Source organism: Hyperolius riggenbachi, chromosome 4, assembly GCF_040937935.1.
Source record: "Hyperolius riggenbachi isolate aHypRig1 chromosome 4, aHypRig1.pri, whole genome shotgun sequence".
NCBI classification, from domain to species: Eukaryota; Metazoa; Chordata; class Amphibia; order Anura; family Hyperoliidae; genus Hyperolius; species Hyperolius riggenbachi.
The window spans coordinates 120,413,273-120,434,503 of NC_090649.1; the positions used below are offsets into that span (position 1 = coordinate 120,413,273).

The 21,231-nt window shown below is 43.7% G+C and overlaps 1 protein-coding gene across 1 annotated transcript in view; it reads left to right on the forward strand.

The window, feature by feature from the left end:
• The window catches only part of GK5 (glycerol kinase 5), a 112,058-nt gene extending 91,690 nt beyond the window's left edge, over window positions 1–20,368 (forward strand). The window contains exons 14-16 of the mRNA XM_068280464.1: window positions 10,917–10,976; window positions 13,075–13,208; window positions 16,297–20,368. Of these exons, the coding sequence (XP_068136565.1) occupies window positions 10,917–10,976; window positions 13,075–13,208; window positions 16,297–16,445 (343 nt within the window). The 3' untranslated portion in view covers window positions 16,446–20,368. The remainder of the gene's footprint in view (window positions 1–10,916; window positions 10,977–13,074; window positions 13,209–16,296) is intronic.
• Window positions 20,369–21,231: the final 863 nt, after the last annotated feature.

Consider the following 21,231-nt stretch of genomic DNA (forward strand, 5'->3'; position numbering starts at 1 on the left):
CCCCATTTTGGAAAGAAGACATCCCAGTTAGCGGAAAATGACAGTTTGTGAGGAGAAAAAAAAAAAAGTTTCCATTTCTGCTAACTTGTGACAAAAAAAATGAAATCTGCCACGGACTCACCATGCCCCTCTCTGAATACCTTGAAGTGTCTACTTTCCAAAATGGGGTCATTTGTGGGGTGTGTTTACTGTCCTGGCATTTTGGGGGGTGCTAATTTGTAAGCACCCCTGTAAAGCCTAAAGGTGCGCATTGGACTTTGGGCCCCTTAGCACAGTTAGGCTGCAAAAAAGTGCCACACTTGTGGTATTGCCGTACTCAGGAGAAGTAGTATAATGTGGTTTGAGGTGTATTTTTACACATATCCATGCTGGGTGGGAGAAATTTCTCTGTAAATGACAATTGTTTGATTTTTTTTTTACACACAATTGTCCATTTACAGAGATATTTCTCCCACTCAGCATGGGTCTGTGTAAAAATACACCCCAAAACACATTATACTACTTCTCCTGAGTACGGCGATGCCACATGTGTGGCACTTTTTTGCACCCTAACTGCGCTAAGTGGCCCAAAGTCCAATGAGTACCTTTAGGATTTCACAGGTCATTTTTGTTTCAAGACTACTCCTCATGGTTTAGGGCCCCTAAAAACCCAGCGCAGTATAGGAACCCCACTAATGACCCTATTTTAGTGTCATTTTCCGCTAATTTGTGACAAAAAATAAAATCTTCTATGAACTCACCATACACCTAACGGAATACCTTGGGGTGTCTTCTTTCTAAAATGGGGTCACTTGTGGGGTTCCTATACTGCCCTGGCATTTTAGGGGCCCTAAACCGTGAGGAGTAGTCTTGAAACCAAATGTCACAAAATGACCTGTGAAATCCTAAAGGTACTCATTGGACTTTGGGCCCCTTAGCACACTTGGGGTGTAAAAAAGTGCCACACGTGGTACCGCTGTACTCAGGAGAAGTAGTATTTGTTTTGGGGTGTATTTTTACACATACCCATGCTGGGTGGGAGAAATATCTCTGTAAATGACAATTGTTTGATTGTCCATTTACAGAGAGATTTCTCCCACCCAGCATGGGTATGTGTAAAAATACACCCCAAAACACATTATACTACTTCTCCTGAGTACGGCGATACCACGTGTGAAACTTTTTTGCAGCCTAGGTGCGCTAAGGGGACCAACGTCCTATTCACAGGTCATTTTGAGGCCTTTGTTTTCTAGACTACTCCTCACGGTTTAGGGCCCCTAAAATGCCAGGGCAGTATAGGAACCCCACAAGTGACCCCATTTTAGAAAGAAGACACCCCAAGGTATTCCGTTAGGTGTATGGTGAGTTCATAGAAGATTTTATTTTTTGTCACAAATTAGTGAAAAATGACACTTTGTGAAAAAAAAACAATAAAATTTCCGCTAACTTTTGACAAAAAAATAAAATCTTCTATGAACTCGTCATACACCTAACAGAATACCTTGGGTGTCTTTTTTCTAAAATGGGGTCACTTGTGGGGTTCCTATACCACCCTGGCATTTTACGGGCCCAAAACCGTGAGTAGTCTGGAAACCAAATGTCTCAAAATGACTGTTCAGAGGTATAGGCATCTGCAAATTTTGATGACAGGTGGTCTATGAGGGGGCGAATTTTGTGGATCCGGTCATAAGCAGGGTGGCCTTTTAGATGACCGGTTGTATTGGGCCTGATCTGATGGATAGGAGTGCTAGGGGGGTGACAGGAGGTGATTGATGGGTGTCTCAGGGGGTGGTTAGAGGGGAAAATAGATGCAATCAATGCACTGGGGAAGTGATCGGAAGTGGGTCTGAGGGGGATCTGAGGGTTTGGCCGAGTGATCAGGAGCCCACATGGGGCAAATTAGGGCCTGATCTGATGGGTAGGTGTGCTAGGGGGTGACAGGAGGTGATTGATGGGTGTCTCAAGGTGTGATTAGAGGGGGGAATAGATGCAAGCAATGCACTGGCGACGTGATCAGGGCTGGGGTCTGAGGGCATTCTGAGGGTGTGGGCAGGTGATTGAGTGCCCTAGGGGCAGATAGGGGTCTAATCTGATGGGTAGCAGTGACAGGGGGTGATTGATGGGTAATTAGTGGGTGTTTAGGGTAGAGAACAGATGTAAACACTGCACTTGGGAGGTGATCTGACGTCGGTCTGCGGGCGATCTATTGGTGTGGGTGGGTGATCAGATTGCCCGCAAAGGGCAGGTTAGGGGCTGATTGATGGGTGGCAGTGACGGGGGGTGATTGATGGGTGATTGACAGGTGATCAGGGGGATAGATGCATACAGTCAGTACATGGGGGGGGGGGGGGGTCTGGGGAGAATCTGAGGGGTGGGGGGTGATCAGGAGGGAGCAGGGGGCAGTTTAGGGCATAAAAAACAATAGCGTTGACAGATAGTGACAGGGAGTGATTGATGGGTGATTAGGGGGGTGATTGGATGCAAACAGTGGTCGGGGGGGATCGGCAGGGGGGGGGGGTCTGAGGGGTGCTGTGGGCGATCAGGGGGCGGGGGGGGGGAAATCAGTGTGCTTGGTGCAGACTAGGGTGGCTGCAGCCTGCCCTGGTGGTCCCTCGGACACTGGGACCACCAGGGCGGAAAGCAGCCTGTATAATACACTTTGTATACATTACAAAGTGTATTATACACTTTGTATGCGGCGATCCGGGTGCTAGTAACCCGCTGGCGCTTCCGAGCGGCCGGCGGGTTACAGCGCGAGGGGGGGCGAAGCCAGTCCCCGGCGGAGGATCGCGTTACGAATGACGCGATCGCTCCGCCCATGCCCGTACAAGGACCGCCGCCAATTGTACATGCGGCGGACCTTGCGGGATCCACTTTCCGACCCCCCTGTGCAGTGGGCGGTCGGGAAGTGGTTAAACAAAAAGCATTTCTTTGTTACAACTGATACAATTCCTAAAATAAATCTGCACTGTTTCTACTTCTTGATTCAGGGAAGCAGACATATTGTTTACATCCTGTACTTTCAGATGGGCTTATCTGTCATAGGCAGTCATGTGACACAGGGGAGAGATCCGATTACAATTTTAGATTAGACACAAATGAGGGGGAATTAGACAGGCTAAACTCTTTAAATACATAGAGGGTGCATTTCGGTTATGTTTTCCTCATGTCCTGTGCAAGAGTTCAGGTCCACTTTAACTAGAGGGGTTGGTGAGGGCACAGATGTGCATAAAAACCTGGAAATTGTTTATACATGCTTTAAAAAAAATCTAAAAGTTTATAAAATATTACCATGATAACGACGGAAAGACTGAGCATTCATTTCATAGTGCAGCTCTAATGAACTGCAGCTTATTGCCATTTTGTTTATTCTAAATTTATTGTGGCCTGCAAGCAATGTAAGTGCCAGTCAGTGTAGATCAGGACCGCAGATCATGTCTTTCTCTCTGCCATCTGATATGAAGCTGTACTGTATGTTGGCTGTCTGTATTGAGTCGTGTGGGCCTGAGAACTGAGGACTTCTTGGTCTGCATGTTAAGTCAGAGAGACCGTTTGTAGAGTTCTGGTTACTGGCGGCGCTAGGAATTTGCTGAACGTGGCATTGTGGTGTCTAGAGTTAATGCCAAGTTAAAACTTAAATATTATTCAGATTGGCTTTATATCTTAATTTAAATGGCACATTTTCAAATTTGTCTGGAACATACTATTCAAAATAAACTCAGCACAGATGGAATCCCCTAAAGGCAACATAACATAAAAGCATGCACAACAAAATGCCTACAGGTCCTCTTGTCTTTTCAGGTTTTTTTACCTGAGCACTCTGTTCCTAATCCTAATTTTACTAGTCTTTAAGGACCTCCAAGGTGACATGATGAGCTAGACATGTGTATGCACAGTGCCAAGCACACAAATAGCTATGCTGTGCTCCTTTTTTCTTTCTTTAACTGAAAAAAGTGAAAAATCAGGTATGCAAGTGACAGTTAGGGCTTGTTCACACTACAAGAGCTTTTCTAAGCGTTTTGTGTGTTCCCACTGGTGCGATGTGATTTTGTAAAAATCCCCCATAGCATTGCATTAGCAAGAGCTTTTCAAGATCACTAGTGCTTAAAAAGCTCTTGTAGTGTGAACGGGCCCTTACTGCCCAGTCGGGAAGGGACCTGATCAGTACCTGGTGGTACTATAACATACAGCAACCCTCACTGATGAGCAATGACAGCCATAAAACATTTTCCTAGCAGAAAATGGCTTCTGAGAGCAGGGAAGAGATAAAAAGGGTCAGTAGTTCATAGGTTTTAGCTCTGGAATACTTCAATGAATGTGTCATTGAGCAGAGACGATTAAACTGTAGAAAAAAGTAGGGCAACAGTTTGGGAATATTTTTTTTATATTTAAACCTAACGAGCATATTAACTATAAACAGGATTCTGATAGTGGAAGTTACAATAATGTGGCAAATCTAATGGAGCAGACTGTCGGGGGCTTAACTAGAATGTGTGGGGCCCCTTGCAAAAAAAAAAAAAAAAAAAGGAGGCGCATGCGCGGCAGCTCCGAGATGGCCGCTTAGAGAGAGAGCTCCGTCCGGGTCCCACTCTGATTCCGCCGCCATAAAGCTTCCCCTCCGCTACCGAAGCGCGGCTCCGGCAGAGAACAGCAGGCGAACATCCACCCGAGCAGATGGCAGCCAAATCAGCCCCCAAAACCTCCACACAAGCCGGCTCTATGGACCGTTATGTCCGCCAGCCGCAGATCCAAGATGGCGCCGACCACGCCGAGACCTCCGCTCCTGCCTCCTCTCCACTACCCCAGCAACTACAGCCTGGCTTAGCTTCCCAAGCCACAGAGGACCCACCGCTAACAGCTGCAATGCTGGAGGTAACCTTAGATAAGCATTATCGTTCCCTCCACGATTCCCTTCAGCAAGTTATCCTTTCTGCTCTTAAGGATCTTAAAGGGGAAATCACATCAATAGGGGAACGCACCAATACTCTAGAGGAGAAAGTAGATGCCCTAAATATTAAGCAGCTGGAGATAGAAGATGAGCAACGCATTATACAAAATGACTTAAAAGCTATAAGAACTGCGCAGGAGGACAGTGAAAACAGGGATAGGAGGCAGAATATTAGGATTAAAGGCATGTCTATGTCAGTTACGCCGGAACTACTGTTACCACATCTCACTGAATTATACAAATCAATAGTGCCAGACCAGCCAGATGAGTTCTGGCGAATGGACCGTGCCCACAGATCCCTGGGGGAGAGACAAGCGTCAGCAAGACGCCCTAAAGATGTCATAATCAAACTACATTACTATGAGGCGAAAGATGCTATAATGCGTGCCCTGCGTAATACCCCCAAAGTGTCATTTAAAGGGGATGATCTATCTATTTACAATGACTTGTCCTTAATTACGCTAGCCAAAAGAAGGGCCTTTAAACCAGTTACGCAACTTTTATCTGATGCCAAAATACCCTACAAATGGGGATTTCCCTTTCGCCTTATGGTCACCAGACATGGCGCTCATTTTACTCTATCCGACTTGGACGACGCCCCCCTCTTCCTGAAACAGATGGGCCTCCGCCCTCCTCAAACACTATCAGTCCAGCACCCCTCATCCCCCTCCGCCAGATCCCCACCACGTAAGATACGCCACATCTCTGAATGGTCCAAAACTCCAATTCGCAGCCTTACTTATCCTGAAAACTCAGAAGAGATGGAAGCACTTCCGAGCTGAACTCCTACCCACAGGGGGGCTCGCTCCCCTGGCATGACTTTCACTATACCTGAGGAGGCTCCACTTACTTGAACGCTAAAACAAGCAGAGTTCACTTTTATTCCCGTAACCACTTCATTGGATCTGCTAAAAAAAAAAAAAAAAAAAAAAAATGGAAGTGATCCTGTTCTCTCAGTAACGTACCTGACCCAGGACTGGATGTCGGACTCTGAGAGGTTTTTTCTCGGACTTCTCCATGTACCTCCAGAAGGTAACTCGTGAGACTACATGGCCCCCTCGGAGATCATGTACCCTCCAGTACCTTCACCTTTTACAACTACTTTTAGTTGTCTTCACTTATTGCCACTATTTGCACAGTGGCCACCGTACATATGATACTATTTGGTTAATATGGTTTTGTGCACTTAGATTATATACTTGTTCATATGTTTTTTTCTTTCTCTTCTCATATCTCTACTATACTTTCCTTTTATACCAGAAGGTAGCCATACTGGTTAGTGATAAAGAATATATCTTAGATAATGGTTAAGCTATATACACTAAATGTCAAGGGCCTTAATGCGCCTCAAAAGAGAATGTCCCTTATGAGAGACCTGCGGAGACTTGATATAGATTTAGCTTTCCTCCAGGAGACGCACTTGACTCCTAAAGACTCCACACGCCTCCATAATAGATACTACTCTGAAGTATACTTCGCTTCTGGTCCTAAAAAACGTGCAGGAGTTGCAATATTGTGTAAAAAAGATTTACCTTTAAAGATAGACAAAACTATAAGTGATGTTAAAGGGCACTACCTAATACTTATAGGCTCACTCGCAGGTAAACCAATCACTCTAGCGAATGTCTACGTCCCAAATACACAGCAAATTGATTTTTTATCTGCCTTTCTTACTAAACTCCAGAAACATACCAAGGGAACCGTTATTCTGGGAGGGGACTTCAACTTGGCTTTTTCCTCTACCAAAGACAGAAGTAAAACTACTACCCCATCCACTTCTGCTCTACATGACCGCAACTCTCGTAAATTCCGAGTACTACTCCGAAAGCATAGCCTACTTGACCTCTGGAGGATAGCTAACCCAACTGCTACAGATTTCACTTTTTTCTCCCCACCACATGCATCGCACTCACGCATAGATTATTTTTTTGCAAAAGCCCATCTCCTACCTACCCTAGTTGACTCAACAATAACCCCCTCAGCATGGACTGACCATCAAGCAGTCACTATAGATCTTGACTGGTTATCCAATCCACACAAACCTCTGCACTGGAGATTAAATGAATCCTTATTAAAGGACAATACACTCACCGCGGACTGCCTAGAGGAACTACAGACATTCTTCAAAATAAACACTGACTCAGTAACCTCATTTGGCCTAGTATGGGAATCACATAAAGCTTTTATTAGAGGCTTCTTTATAGCAAGGGGTTCCCGGAAAAAACACAACACATCAAAAAAACTGAGCGAATTAAATGCTTCACTTACAAGGGCAATTAATGCTTACAAGCTCCAACCGACACAAGATCACTTCTCTACCATACAACAACTCAAACTTGACATCCGTTCCCTACAGTCCTCACAACTTGAGAAGAGCCTGAAATGGAATAGGCAGCTGTTCTTCGAAAGAGGCAATAAACCGCACACCATATTAGCCCGAAAACTTAACCCACAGAGTGTTCAACGAACAATATACGCTATGAAAGACACCCAAGGGGTTACCCACTACGACCCCGCTAAGATAGCGAGCGTATTTGCCTCCTTTTATGAACAGCTGTACAAGCTACCTGACCCCTCAGCTAACCCACAATATACAGAAAAAGTATCTTCTTTTTTAGAACAGCTCAATCTCCCCAAATTAACAGAGGAGGACTGTAGGGTACTCAACTCCCCCATAACTACAGCTGAAATGTTAGAGGTTCTTAAAAAACTTCCCTCTTCCAAATCCCCGGGCCCAGATGGCCTTCCATACTCCTACTATAAATTGTTCCAATCGATCTTCATCCCACACTTAACAACTGTGGCCAACAAAATTATGACAGGTGAAAGCCCACCCACGTCCATACTTAACTCTCTCATCACAGTTTTACCCAAAGACGGTAAGGACCCTCAACTCCCACAAAGCTATCGTCCCATTTCCCTCCTAAACTCTGACCTAAAAATAATTACAAAAACCATAGCCAATCGTCTAAACCCTATCCTGGTCAGACTCATAAACAACGACCAAGTCGGTTTTATTCTAGGTCGCCAAGCGGGAGATAATACTCGCAAAGCCATTAACCTTATATCTTTGATGAACAAATTAGACAAACCTTCTCTGCTTCTAAGTTTAGATGCAGAGAAGGCCTTTGATAGACTCCACTGGTCCTTCCTATTTAAAGTCCTCGAACACCAGGGTTTCCCAGGACCCTTCCTCCACCTAGTTAAATTTCTCTATTCATCCCCAACGGCCCTAATAAAGCTTCCTTTCGCTCCCTCTAAACCGCTCCAAATACACAATGGGACAAGGCAGGGCTGTCCTCTTTCCCCACTCCTCTTTGCACTCAGCATAGAACCTCTTGCTGAGGCTATCAGACAGAACGCCAATATTAGAGGCATTATACATGGTAAACATGAATATAAAATCTCCCTATTTGCAGACGACATCTTATTGTCCATAATAAACCCATTAACCTCACTCCCGGCCTTACATGACACTCTAAACGTATATGAATCCTTATCAGGCTTTAAATTAAACCAAGACAAAACAGAGGCTCTACCTATAAAAGTACCTCCAAGCCTTCTCACTTCCTTACAGTCATATTTCCCTTATAAGTGGCAGACGCACTCTATTAAATACTTAGGAATTCATCTCACCCCCAATTATAATACCCTATATAAATGCAACTTCTCTCCCCTTATTCAACGGATTCTTCAGGACCTACATAAATGGACGGCATATAAAATCTCCTGGCTAGGCCGGATCTATGCTCTAAAAATGAATATTCTACCCAGAATACTGTACTTATTCGAAACCTTACCAGTCCTTGTCCCATCCTCTCAGCTGACATCTCTTCAAACGGCATTCCACAAATTTGTTTGGAATCACAGACGACCAAGAGTTCATAAAAACATTCTTACCTCTCCCAGGGAGCAAGGTGGCCTGGGACTACCACTCCTACGCTACTACTACTACGCTGCTCATCTGCGTCAGTTGTCAGAATGGTCCAACCTCAGAGTACATACAAAATGGGGTCTTATTGAAGCGACTAGCATGCTACCCATCTCCCTAGCTTCTTTACTCTGGTCTCATACCACCCCTAAAATTCCACAACAGTATCTACTCCCCACCATCAAATTTACTTTACACATCTGGCGAATTGTGGCCCCGATGGGTAGGCTGAAGTCCTCCCCCTCACCTTTACTACCAATACTGGGTAACCCCAACTTTACTCCAGGCCTCTCCAAGTCCTTCATGAACACCTGGTTCACACTAGGCTATTTTAATCTCAGCAATTGGATCCATCCCCTCACAGGGAAAGTGTACACTAGGCCGCAGCTCGAAGATAAAATTAACTTTAATATGCAGCGGACCATGGAATATAATCAAATTATTCACTTTATAAACTCAATTGTCCGCAAACCCTTAACTACCCCTTTTTTCTCCCCCTTTGAGAGACTATGTAACCGTAATGGACATCAAAAGGGCTTAATTTCGCAAATTTATATAATCTTAATGACCAAATCGGGAACCTGGACCCCAGACCACCCATATATGTCAAAATGGTCTTCCTCATTGTCCACTCCTATAACTATAGAAGACTGGGGAGAGATCTGGGAAAACGCCAAACACTCCTCATTATGCATACAAATTAGAGAAAATATTTACAAAATTTTGTTTCGCTGGTATCTCACCCCAGAAATACTGTCTAAAGTATACCCTGGTACTTCGGATTTATGTTGGAGGGGCTGTAATGACGTGGGATCGCTAGAGCATATCTTCTGGCTGTGTCCCTTGTTGACCCCCCTGTGGTCCAAGGTCCAAGAAATCATTACCTCAATTACGGGCGTCACAGTACCACTTGATCCCCTATACACGATTCTGGGCAAACCTCTCCCAAAGGTGAACAGATATACAAATCGCCTGATCAATCATATACTAACGGCAACCAGATTAACTATTGCTTCCTCTTGGAAAAATATAGCCCCCCCAGATATCTCTGAAGTTATTCTTAAGGTTAATTGGACCAGGTCCATGGAAGAATTAACAGCATCCTTAAGGGACACAAAAAACAACTTCCACAAAATTTGGGACTCATGGCCCTACTCATCTCCCATCTACCACCCCCCATAACTCAATAATTCCACACTCTCCTCACCATGTTATAAGCTGAACCAAAGATGGATACCGTGACTCCAACAAGACACTTTTATGTCTATCCAGCATAAGGCCCTGACTTGAACAGCTCTCTAATGTCTAATATATGATGTACGATGACTGTAGCAATGGCTAACCTTCAATCTCTTCCTAGAACGATCACCTTTCTCTCTTATATCTCATATCTTCACAGATTAACCACTATCCTTTTTCTTCTCTGTCTAGTTATAGTTATACCTTTCTAATAAAGAATTCATAAGTTCCATTGGACTTCAACTTCACAAGAGTTTTGAACCACTCAATTCCCATGGATGGAAAACTAAGCATATATAGTAAAGATAAAAAAATTGTACTAGCTCTTCATTACTATGTTGTTATCTGATGGTCAAACTATAATTGTAAACCATAGAACTTTTTGTACAATATCATCTAAGTCCAAATACTCTTGCTTTATATTACTATATGGTTCTTACTTGTAGCATAATGCATCTTGTTATGTTTTATTGAAAATCAATAAAAAAAAGTATGACAAAAAAAAAAAAAAAAAAGACAGCATGGGCCCCCCTGGGTCCATGCACCCTGCGCTACTCTGCAGCCGGGTGGGGAGAGGGAAGAGGAATTGGTCCACCCGTTGTTAGGCCCTTTTGTCAATCCACTTTAAGAGCTAGGCAGTGGAGGAGAAAATATTCTGTAAATGGATTTCAGTTTTACAAAGTAAATCTTTGTGGCCTTCTCTACATTATTTTATGTACATGTTCTCAAACGCTTTTTGTTAAAAGGTGGACACGTTGTGATTTTGTTTGTCAACTCATTTTTTTTTTTTTATATATAATTTTTCTTATTTCCTTACAGGAACAAGCAGTTGTTTGATACGATGCACAGAGAAACTGCTGTTCAAATCTTGACGATTAGGTAAATGAATGATGTAGCTAGTTTATATCATGCTGGTCAATGTCTGAAGTGGGATTTAGCGATAGTCATTACACACCTGTCCCTCGTGCATGTTGGTGTAGGCCTGGAGGACATTCTTATGTGCGTCTTCTCAAATTCGGTAAACTGTCGCTACTGCCACAGTACAGATACCACCAAGCCTTTGCATTCTCCATAATCTTTCTTGTGTGCTCAGGAAGCCCCACAGCCTCATCCTCACACTGAGCACACAGAGGTTGAGATGTCCTCACTGGTCTGTGGATCATAGGAAGGGGTGGGACAGAGTCTCACAGTGTTAGTCCTTTATTCATTTTGGACCTGGGCAAAATAGGTAATTTAGGTGCTTCTGGTAATTTTGACACAGCCATTAACCACAATGATAGTTGTGTCTATAGTAACATTCAGTCCAAATTGAAGCCCAAATTGCGTTAAAGAGAACCCGAGGTGGGTTTGAAGAATATTATCTGCATACAGAGGCTGGATCTGCCTATACAGCCCAGCCTCTGTTGCTATCCCAAACCCCCCTAAGGTCCCCCTGCACTTTTGCAATCCCTCATAAATCACAGCCACGCTGCTGACAAACAGCTTGTCAGAGCTGGCTGTGTTTATCTCTATAGTGTCAGTCTGCTGCTCTCCCCGCCTCCTGCAGAACTCCAGTCCCCGCCTGCATCCCTTCCCTCCCTGCTGATTGGAGGGAAGGGACGGGGGGCAGGGACCGGAGCTATGCAGGAGGCCGGGGAGCAGCTGAGACTGACACTACAGATGTAAACACAGCCTCACAGCATGGCTGTGATTTATGAGGGATTGCAGAGTGCAGGGGGACCTTAGGGGGGTTTGGGATAGCAACAGAGGCTGGGCTGTATAGGCAGATCCAGCCTCTGTATGCAGATAACATTCTTTAACCACACCTCGGGTTCTCTTTAAGAAGAAACTGTGGTGGTGTTAGGTGTAGGGTTTATAGTAAGGATTCGATTAGGAAATAGCTAGGGGTAGAATTAGTGTAGGTAAAAGCCATAGAATATTAGCAGTATTGGCACCCAAATTACCCAGTGCCATATTCCTATGTATGCCTCCCTGGGGGAGGAGGGCACCAATTATTGGACTGCCACTATGGTGCTCATAGCAAAACACATACTTGCCTAAGAGGGAGGCCTCTGGATTCTATAGTGGCTTCCCACGCCATCCTCCAGTCCCCTGTTGTCGAGCGCAGCCCCCTTGAAGAATTCTGGCAAGGGCTTGTTGGAAAGAAACATTTGGGCCACCCTTATGTTCAGACCCTCAGTGCGGCCGTACTGCGCCTGTGTGAGTATGGCCACGCCTTTGCAGTAAGCTGAAGCTCCTCATGCACAAGCAGCTCTTTTCTACTGCGTAGGCGTGGCCATGCCCACAGGTGCAGCATGCCCACGCTTGTGCCAGTATAGCAGGGCGGCCCCGATGTTCCTGAAGATTTCCGGGCAGCGGCGGAGGTCTGGAGGATCCAGAGGCTTCTCTATCCTTAGATAAGTATTTGACTTTTCACCTGCTCACAATTACATAGGTTGCAATTGTCACTCCTTTTAAGAAATGTCAGCTACTTAGCTGTCAACCTGACCCTTTGGTTTCAGGAACGTTTCTGAGCCAAATAATTGGAACAAACATGCAGCCAGGGGAATCGTACGCTTGATCTGTATAATAATTCTAGATCCATGACTCATTGGAGACCTAGGAGGAGGCCTCCAGCCTGGCCAGTAGCCTATGTTTACAACAAACCATGATGCAATGGCACATTCCTTTCACTTGCTTCTCGGTTCCTTTATTAGGAATGTCAGCTATGACTGATGTGAATACTTACAGGTATGCTTTCATAGTTCAGAAAATAGGAGGCAGACAAAAGTCCGTGGAGATGTTTTCTATGCAGTATTGCACTTTCACCATCATACCATAGAGGAGCTTAGGCATGAATGAAATGCAGTGATTCATTCATGTCAGCCAGGAGAGGAAGTGCCCTCTGGTGAAGGTTCAGGTTAGACAACATGCACACGTGTCATGGTGTCTGTCTCTGCTTTTTCTCTGATACAGGCTGTTTCTTTTTCTCCTGCAGGGCTGATGGAGGGGTCAGTAACAACACTTTCGTCATGCAGATGACAGCAGATTTATTTGGCCAAGTTATTGATAAACCAAAACACATTGACATGTCCTCACTGGGAGCAGCATTTCTAGCTGGACTGGCTGTAGGTTAGTATGTCTCAGAATGCTACTGACTGCAACAGTGCTAAGTCCAATTAATAAATCGGAAATAGATTTCCTTGTTCTCCAATGGCTGCACATGTCCAGTCACACGATTCTGAAAAGATTGTGACTTAGTTAATCAATTGAACAACAGAATATTCTACAGCCTTGTACACATGCTAGATGGATATTAGCCAAGGTGGTGTACCTCACTGCAACAGTTCAGTGACTGCTACAGTGCTATATCTGCAACACCTTAGTGACTGCTACAGTGCTATGTCACTGAAACAGCCCAGTGACTGCTACAGTACTATGTCACTGCAACAGCTCAGTAACTGCTACAGTGCTATATCATTGCAACAGCTCAGTGACTGCTACAGTGCTATATCACTGCAACAGCTCAGTGACTGCAACATTGTTATATCACTGCAACAGCTCAGTGACTGCAACATTGTTATATCACTGCAACAGCTCAGTGACTGCAACATTGGTATATCACTGCAACAGCTCAGTGACTGCTACAGTGATATGTCACTGCAACAGCTCAGTGACTGCAACATTGGTATATCACTGCAACAGCTCAGTGACTTCTACAGTGCTATATCACTGCAACAGGTCAGTGACTGCAACATTGGTATATCACTGCAACAGCTCAGTGACTGCTACAGTGATATGTCACTGCAACAGCTCAGTGACTGCAACATTGGTATATCACTGCAACAGGTCAGTGACTGCTACAGCGCTATGTCACTGCAACAGCTCAGTAACCGCTCAGTGACTGCAACATTGGTATATCACTGCAACAGGTCAGTGACTGCTACAATACTACATCACTGTAAAAGGTCAGTGACTGCTACAGTGCTATGTCACTGCAACCGCTCAGTAACTGCTACAGTGCTATATCACTGCAACAGCTCAGTGACTGCTACAGTGCTGTATCACTGCAACAGCTCAGTGACTGCTACAGTGCTGTATCACTGCAACAGCTCAGTGACTGCTACAGTGCTGTATCACTGCAATAGCTCAGTGACTGCTACAGTGGTATGTCACTGCAACATCTCCGTAACTGCTACAGTGCTATAGCAGACACTTGGTATAGCAGACTTTTTTTAGAAAATGGATGGTTCCCTGCTTGTCATACTTGTGCTACATATTGTACACTGTGTGCATACTGTTTAAAGAATTATTGTTGGAATTTCCAGATGTTCAGCAACGGTTCACTGTATATTTTAGCAGATGCAAAAAGATTTGCTTTTAATGTATTAAAATTAATATATACAGCGCTCTAAAGAAAAAATCACAAGTTTGTGCACCATGTTTTAAAAGAAAGGTTGATTCACAGCTTAAAAGACTGATGTGTTGATGGGGCCTACAATAAACCCCTGCAGACCCCCGCAGTACAAATATCCTGTATCTGTTACAGGATGACAGTGGGTTAACAGAGCAGTTCTGAAGGAGAGTGCATGAATGCATTTTGTGGTTACAGGCCGCTTCATCAGGGGAACTTGCTGTTGACATGAATGTTAGCCAGATAATAAAACAGCCAGCAGTTTATCGATGTAAAATATTAAAGATCAAAAACTCCTGGAAAAAAACTTCTACAATAATCTCTAGGATTGCATGAAAAATGTGTCTCTATAGATTAATAGAGGTCAGTGGGCTTGGTTCCCACTAAACCCAGATCTTCAATAGCCAGTGGGAGCAGGCAGTGTGGTCTGGCGTCTGGAGCAGATGTGTTTCCACCATAGGCTTCTTATGGGTAAATCATCTTCTTGTCTGGAAAATTGTGCAGGTCTTAATTTTGCATTCTGCTTGTGGATCTATTGTGGACTGACATGTGTGAACGCATCCTAATTAATAACATGGGATCCATCGACCGTCCGTTTTCTGATCCTTCAAAAACTGCCAAAAAGTTGTTCATTTTGTGCTGTAGGGCTTGATTCACTAAACCGTGCTAACTCCTAGCACGGTGCGCTAGCGTTTTGCGCGCAATCGCAAATTTGTGCCTGTGATTGCGCGCAAAAATGCTAGCGAGGCCGTGCTATGAGTTAGCACGGTTTAGTGAATCAAGCCCATAGTGTGAACTGTGCCTTAGACCAAGCATGTAAAGCATATCATCTGCTATAGTAGTACCGGTATATTATGAGGTGCCTAAACAGAGTAGAGTAAGGTGCTTGATGGAGTTACACAATATTTTCTTACCATTGGAAAAGCAACCCCTGATTATAAGGCCTGTTTGTTGTTGCTATCTGCTGATGAGCTCATCCCTTCTGCATCGATCCACCAGACTTTAGTGTGCGTTCCTCTTCCTATTGTAATCACCAGTTTCATAGCATCAATTATTTGTAGACAGTGGTTGGTGTAATGTGTGCTGAAGCTGTCTCCACATCTCTGGCCTTGTAGCTCTTCCTTCCTTCCTTGCTGTCATTTCCTACACAGACCTGCTCTGCTTCCCCCCCCCCCCCCCCCCATTCACCCAACATGTACTCCAAATACCTTCATTTACATGCAGAAGCATTCCCCAGGAAGCTATGTAAATGCACTGACTAATTTCAGATAATGCAAGCCAGTGTAAGTAGACAAAGATACCTGGATACTGCTGTAGTGGTGCCCAAACCAGGTGACGAAACCACCTGCTTCAACTTGCACTGTTTGAAAGGAAATAAATAAGTCAGCCTCCATGTCTTCTCACTTCAGGTGTTCTTTACGCTTGGCGGCGTCCTCCGGCCTTCCATTCTGCACCTTCACATTTGGGGGCGGCGCCGGGCTTTCCTGCAGACGATTGTCTGCGTCCGTCGTGATCGGCGGTTTTCGTACCCACAAGGGGACATGAGACGCGGCAGTGAATCAACCCTGGACGTTGCATGTAGTGTCCAGGGTCGCCTGAAACGATAGGGGAAAATCGGGATCGGAAAGCCGTGTTTGCGTAATCGACGATAACTGCATGATGCTAAACGCTCCCATTCACTTGAATGGGAAAGTTTAGCCGTTGAGTCCCGGACGCTTAGCTGTAAACGCCGCCAAGCATCCGTATGAACCGGCCCTAAGGCTAGACCTATCAGTTATTCATACAGTATTCCCCTCTGTTTTTTAGGTGTCTGGTCCAGCAAAGAAGAACTGAAGAAGCTTCGAGAACCTGAGGTCTTATTTGAACCACAATGTAAATTAAAAGATTATGAGATCTCTATGGCTAGATGGAAACTGGCACTACAGAGGTGTTCCAACTGGTATAATGACAGTTAGGCATTTCCTCCTGTATAGATCTCTTCTCTGTGACCAGCAGCCTGTGGAGCTATTGGGAAGGAGACAGCGGTCAGAGCTTTATCTTTCTCATAAAGTAACAAACTGTGAACTTGTACTTGATAACCAGTGAACTTATGTACTTGTATATAAGTACTTTTCTTTGTACTGTTTATTCCTGTCTTGTCTGAGGGGCAGCTTCCTCCTTCCCCACAATCCTATCATGGCTGCTAGTGATATTATATGCATTTATGTGCTCATTAACCACATAACACATAGGTGTGTTTAAAGTCAAACATTGGACCTGGACTCATGTAGGTAACATGCAAAAGCCCCTATCTGGTTAATAACTTTATTAGTAGTCCCTTCATAGTCCACTTCCAGCACCCCAGACCTCCACAGCTATAGACTGCAGTCTGTACAGTATGATAGTCTAGCAGTGACTCCTCCCGCAGCCTGCCACTCAAACTGTCACACAGCTGCCTCAATTCCTGTTTACAGCATAATCAAATGTAATTATTTGGGCTACAAACAGCATCCATAGGGTTTTGTGATGTCTGTCAGTCATCTCCTTGGATTTGAATGATGCTGCATACCAGACGTGCAGGAACTGTGCGTAACAGTCTGGAGACTTTCTTAAAACAGGTAGATCCAGCAAAGGCTGCCTGACAGGCGTGTAGAACACACAAACCCGTACTGCTGACGAGTGGTGGGTAGACCTCTCTGAGTTCACAAGAGAAGAATTCTAGGAATTCTAGTTGCAGAAGCCTTACTTAAAACGACCACTATTGTAAAGTATAGACAAGACACAGAACATTTATATAGCACTTTTCTCCTGGTGAACTCAAAGCACCAGAGCTTCAGCCACTAGGGCGCACTCCACGGGCGACCAGGATCATTAGAGCCTTGCCCAAAGACTCCTTACTGCTTTACATACTGGCTTGAGCCAGGATTTGAACCCTTATCAGAGGGCTCAATGTACATCTCTTCCAGAGTATAAAGCACTATAAGGCCCCATTCACACTAGAGCGTTTTGCCGGCGATTTTGGCAAAACGCTCAAGCGCTAGCTCCTTTTAAAGCGCTAGTGCAATAATACCCTATGGGCCCGTTCTCACTTCGGGTGATTTTTGTTAATCGCCGGCGATCAACGCAGATCGCCAAAACGCAAACTTGTAGCCTGCGCAATCGCGTTTCAGTGCTATAGAAGCGCTAATTGCGATCGCTAAAAAATCGGCAAGTGTGAATGGTGATTTTTTTTTTTTTCTGCGGTCAACGCAAATAATCACCATAGAAAAACGCTAGCAAAGGCGATGCCGCTTTGCGTTTTACCAGTGTGAATGGGCCCTAAATGTATTTTTTGCCGATATCATAGTTGGTAGGAAAAAAACTGACAGATCTGACAGATTTTGGACTAGTTTATCTCCTCATAGGGGATACATTCCTCAGCATTACCTTATTATTTTCCAAGGACTTCCCTGAAAATAATCTATACAAAGATGCCGTCTACCTTCCCTAATCGTTGTGTACTAATCTGAGAGTTGGACTAAGCAACTGTCGTTCAGTAAGTGTATTTGTAAATAAAGAAATATTCGAGAATCCCCCAGGAGAAGATGAAATAGTCCAAAACCTGTCAGATTTTCACTACCTACTAAAGTGATGGCAGCATAGGAAAAAATTATTTATGGTGCATTTTCTACATTATAATGTACCGTATGTATTCGAGTTGTCCTTTAAAATATAAGAGGTTACATTTCATCAGCCTGATTACTAGGATATAATTTTAGGTGTATGTAAATCTGTGCCAGGATTTGGACTTTAACAACATAATCCTAACAGTGCGGGAAAGCCTCAACCCATGGTGGGGAGGGGTATGGCAGCTTCATTTTAATTATGGAGATCCCAGCCTGCATGCAAATTGTATGCAGCATGGATCTAGGCTATTCAGAGTCACTTGCAGCCCATTTTGATTGGCTTTATTTCAAAGCTGCATGTAGTTTGCATAACATTTTCATGCAACCCACATTTTTTGCATCACAGTTGAGTATACGAAAGCAACCAATCAAAAGTCTTTTAGTTTTTTGACTATTCTCCCCTGTTCTCGGCTTGCTATTGGATAATTCAGATCATTGCACTGTACTGTAATTAAAGCCTCATACACTCATCAGATAAAAATGAAGGAAAAATAATGATCAATCTGCTGATAATCGTTATAAAAATACCAAAAATGGTTTGCAAAAGACCTCCAAAGATGGAGACCAAAGAAATTTGTCTCTCAATCTTTCAGCTCCTTCCTGGCGGATCTGGTCTGCTGACAGCCATTCTTTACACATGGTGTTTATGAGATCACCAGATATTACTTAAAGAGGAACTTCAGCCTAAACAAACATACAGTTATTAGGTTACATTAGTTGTATTAAAATAGATAGGTAATGTAATCTCTTACCCACCCTGTTTTAAAAGAACAGGCAAATGTTTGTGATTTCATGGGGGCAGCCATCTTTTTGGTTGAAAGGAGGTAATGGAGCATGAGACAGTTCCAACTGTCCTGTGTCCTGATCACCCCTCCCAGCTGCGTGCGCTAGGCAACGAGAACAGCAACATCAGAAATTCCATCATGCTTTGCACAGCATCAGGGGAAAAATGCCCGGGCAGATTTCTTTGATGGGGCGGAGCTTAGCTTCTGTGCAGCTAAAACTGAGGCTTGGGTAAGAAAAACATAGTTCTGATGCTGTAAAACTGTTAGGGCCTGTTTCCACTACATGCAGAATGGATGCAGAAAAACGGACTCCAATGAATGCCTATGGGAAAATCTACATCAGAAAAATCATTTTTAGTGGAAACTGGCCCATAGGCATTCATTGGAGTTGGCTTTTCTGCATCCAATCTGTAGTGGAAACAGGCCCTTAAAGAAACACCAAGACTTTTCAGTGCTGCTGAGTAGATTTTTAGTCTGGAGGTTCACTTTAACTTATGTGTGAAAAAGCAGGAAGTGAATGGACTACAAAAGCATTTCTTAGATCTTTTGCATGATCTGATCATTTTCATTTGTACAACATCGCTAGAACAATCAGTCATTCAAACCTTTCTGATAAACCTATGTGGCAGATTGATTTCTTGGTTTGCTAAGATTTTTATCTGATTTGTGTGTATACAGCTTTAATCCTGACAGAAACCTAATGTAAGATATGTCGTGCAGCTGTTGTTAACATTGATAATTGACTTTTTTTTTTGGTTGATACATTTCTAAATAATAATTTCACCAAGTTTTCTGCAATGTCTCAGTTGATATCTGCATCTAAAGAACAGTGGGCTGTCCCTTATAAACCAAAGCTTGGCACTGTTGACCAGGTATAGCAGAAGTGTGGTGCAATATACAAAAATTAACTATCACTGGATCTCCTCAACAAAAGCACAATAATGGGACGATCCACAATCTGGCGCATTGTACTAGATCTTCTATGCAAACCTTGCCCCTCCCCAAGATGGCTGACAATCCCTTCTGGAAGAGAAGGCAGGGCCCACCAGTGATCTATGTAATGTCACACATGCCGACATTGAACTTAAATAGTTTATTTTGTATAAATTTAACATTTGACCAAAGATGGGAAGATTCCTAAGATGACGTTAGAACAACTGAAGCCCTCTTCCAGCATGTCTGGGAGCAGCTCAGACAAAGGGCTGTTCAAACCGAATGTGATAAGACAGAAGTGTATTATATTGTATATGGTGCATTTATGCCATTGACTGTGGCAAGGAAACCAGGACGACGGCTTTGGCTGAAGAGATGTAGGACCTTTTTTAATGTATAAAGTGTAATTATTGTCTGATTTACCTCTTTGATGTGCAGCTATTTTAAGTCTGTTCTATGTACTAAATAACTGGAGTTCTGTGAATAATGTCTCAAATAAATGTCTGATACTCCAAACTGTGCAATCCTGAGAATGGGATGAATTTGTTGTGTGTTGTTGGGGAAATATATGTAGAAGGATAAAGCTACTATCTCTATAGAAAGATGAGGCTTCCTTCACAGTGGGACATTGCGGTGCGTTGGACAATCTAATCACATCATGTTGTTATGTTACGTTTAAGTCAACGCTTTAGCAGTGCGGTGCAACAGAAGCCGCTGCCATAACGTGATGCATTCAGTTCAGTACCGCATAACGAGTGTTAACAGTTGCAGAATGTGTGGGTACTTTATGCTTTGCTGAATGCATCGCATGTATAATACGCTATGCAATTTTTCCTCTGTTGTATTGTGAACCTGCTTTTGCAATGCAATACCCTGCTGTGATTGTAGCCTTAGGGCCCTTTTCCACTTGTGCAGTGCAAATTTAGTCGCGGAAAACACAAAAACGAATTTGCACGCGGATGCGAATTTTACCACAAATTAGCAGGCGTTTTTGCATGTTAATGAGTATGCGAATTTAACCAGGTCAGTGCCTGAGTGCTTTTACATCGATTTAATATGAAAACGCATGCATATTTCCTATTAAATACATTGTATGCGAATCGTACACTGAGGTCTCTGCCGTGCAGATTTTTTCTGCACAGAAAAACGCTCAGAAATCCTGACAAGTGGAAACAGTCCCATCCACTTGTATTGTCTATGCGAATCTGCATGCAGGAAACGCATGCAGATTCACTCTAGTGGAAACGGGCCCTAAGGGCTTGTTCACACCTAGGGCGTTTTCTCCTCTTTTTTTTTTTTTTTATTTTTCTTTTTTCTTTTATTTTTTTAGCACCGGCGATTTTTTTTGAAAATCGCCCTAAAAGCGCTTGTGCAATGAG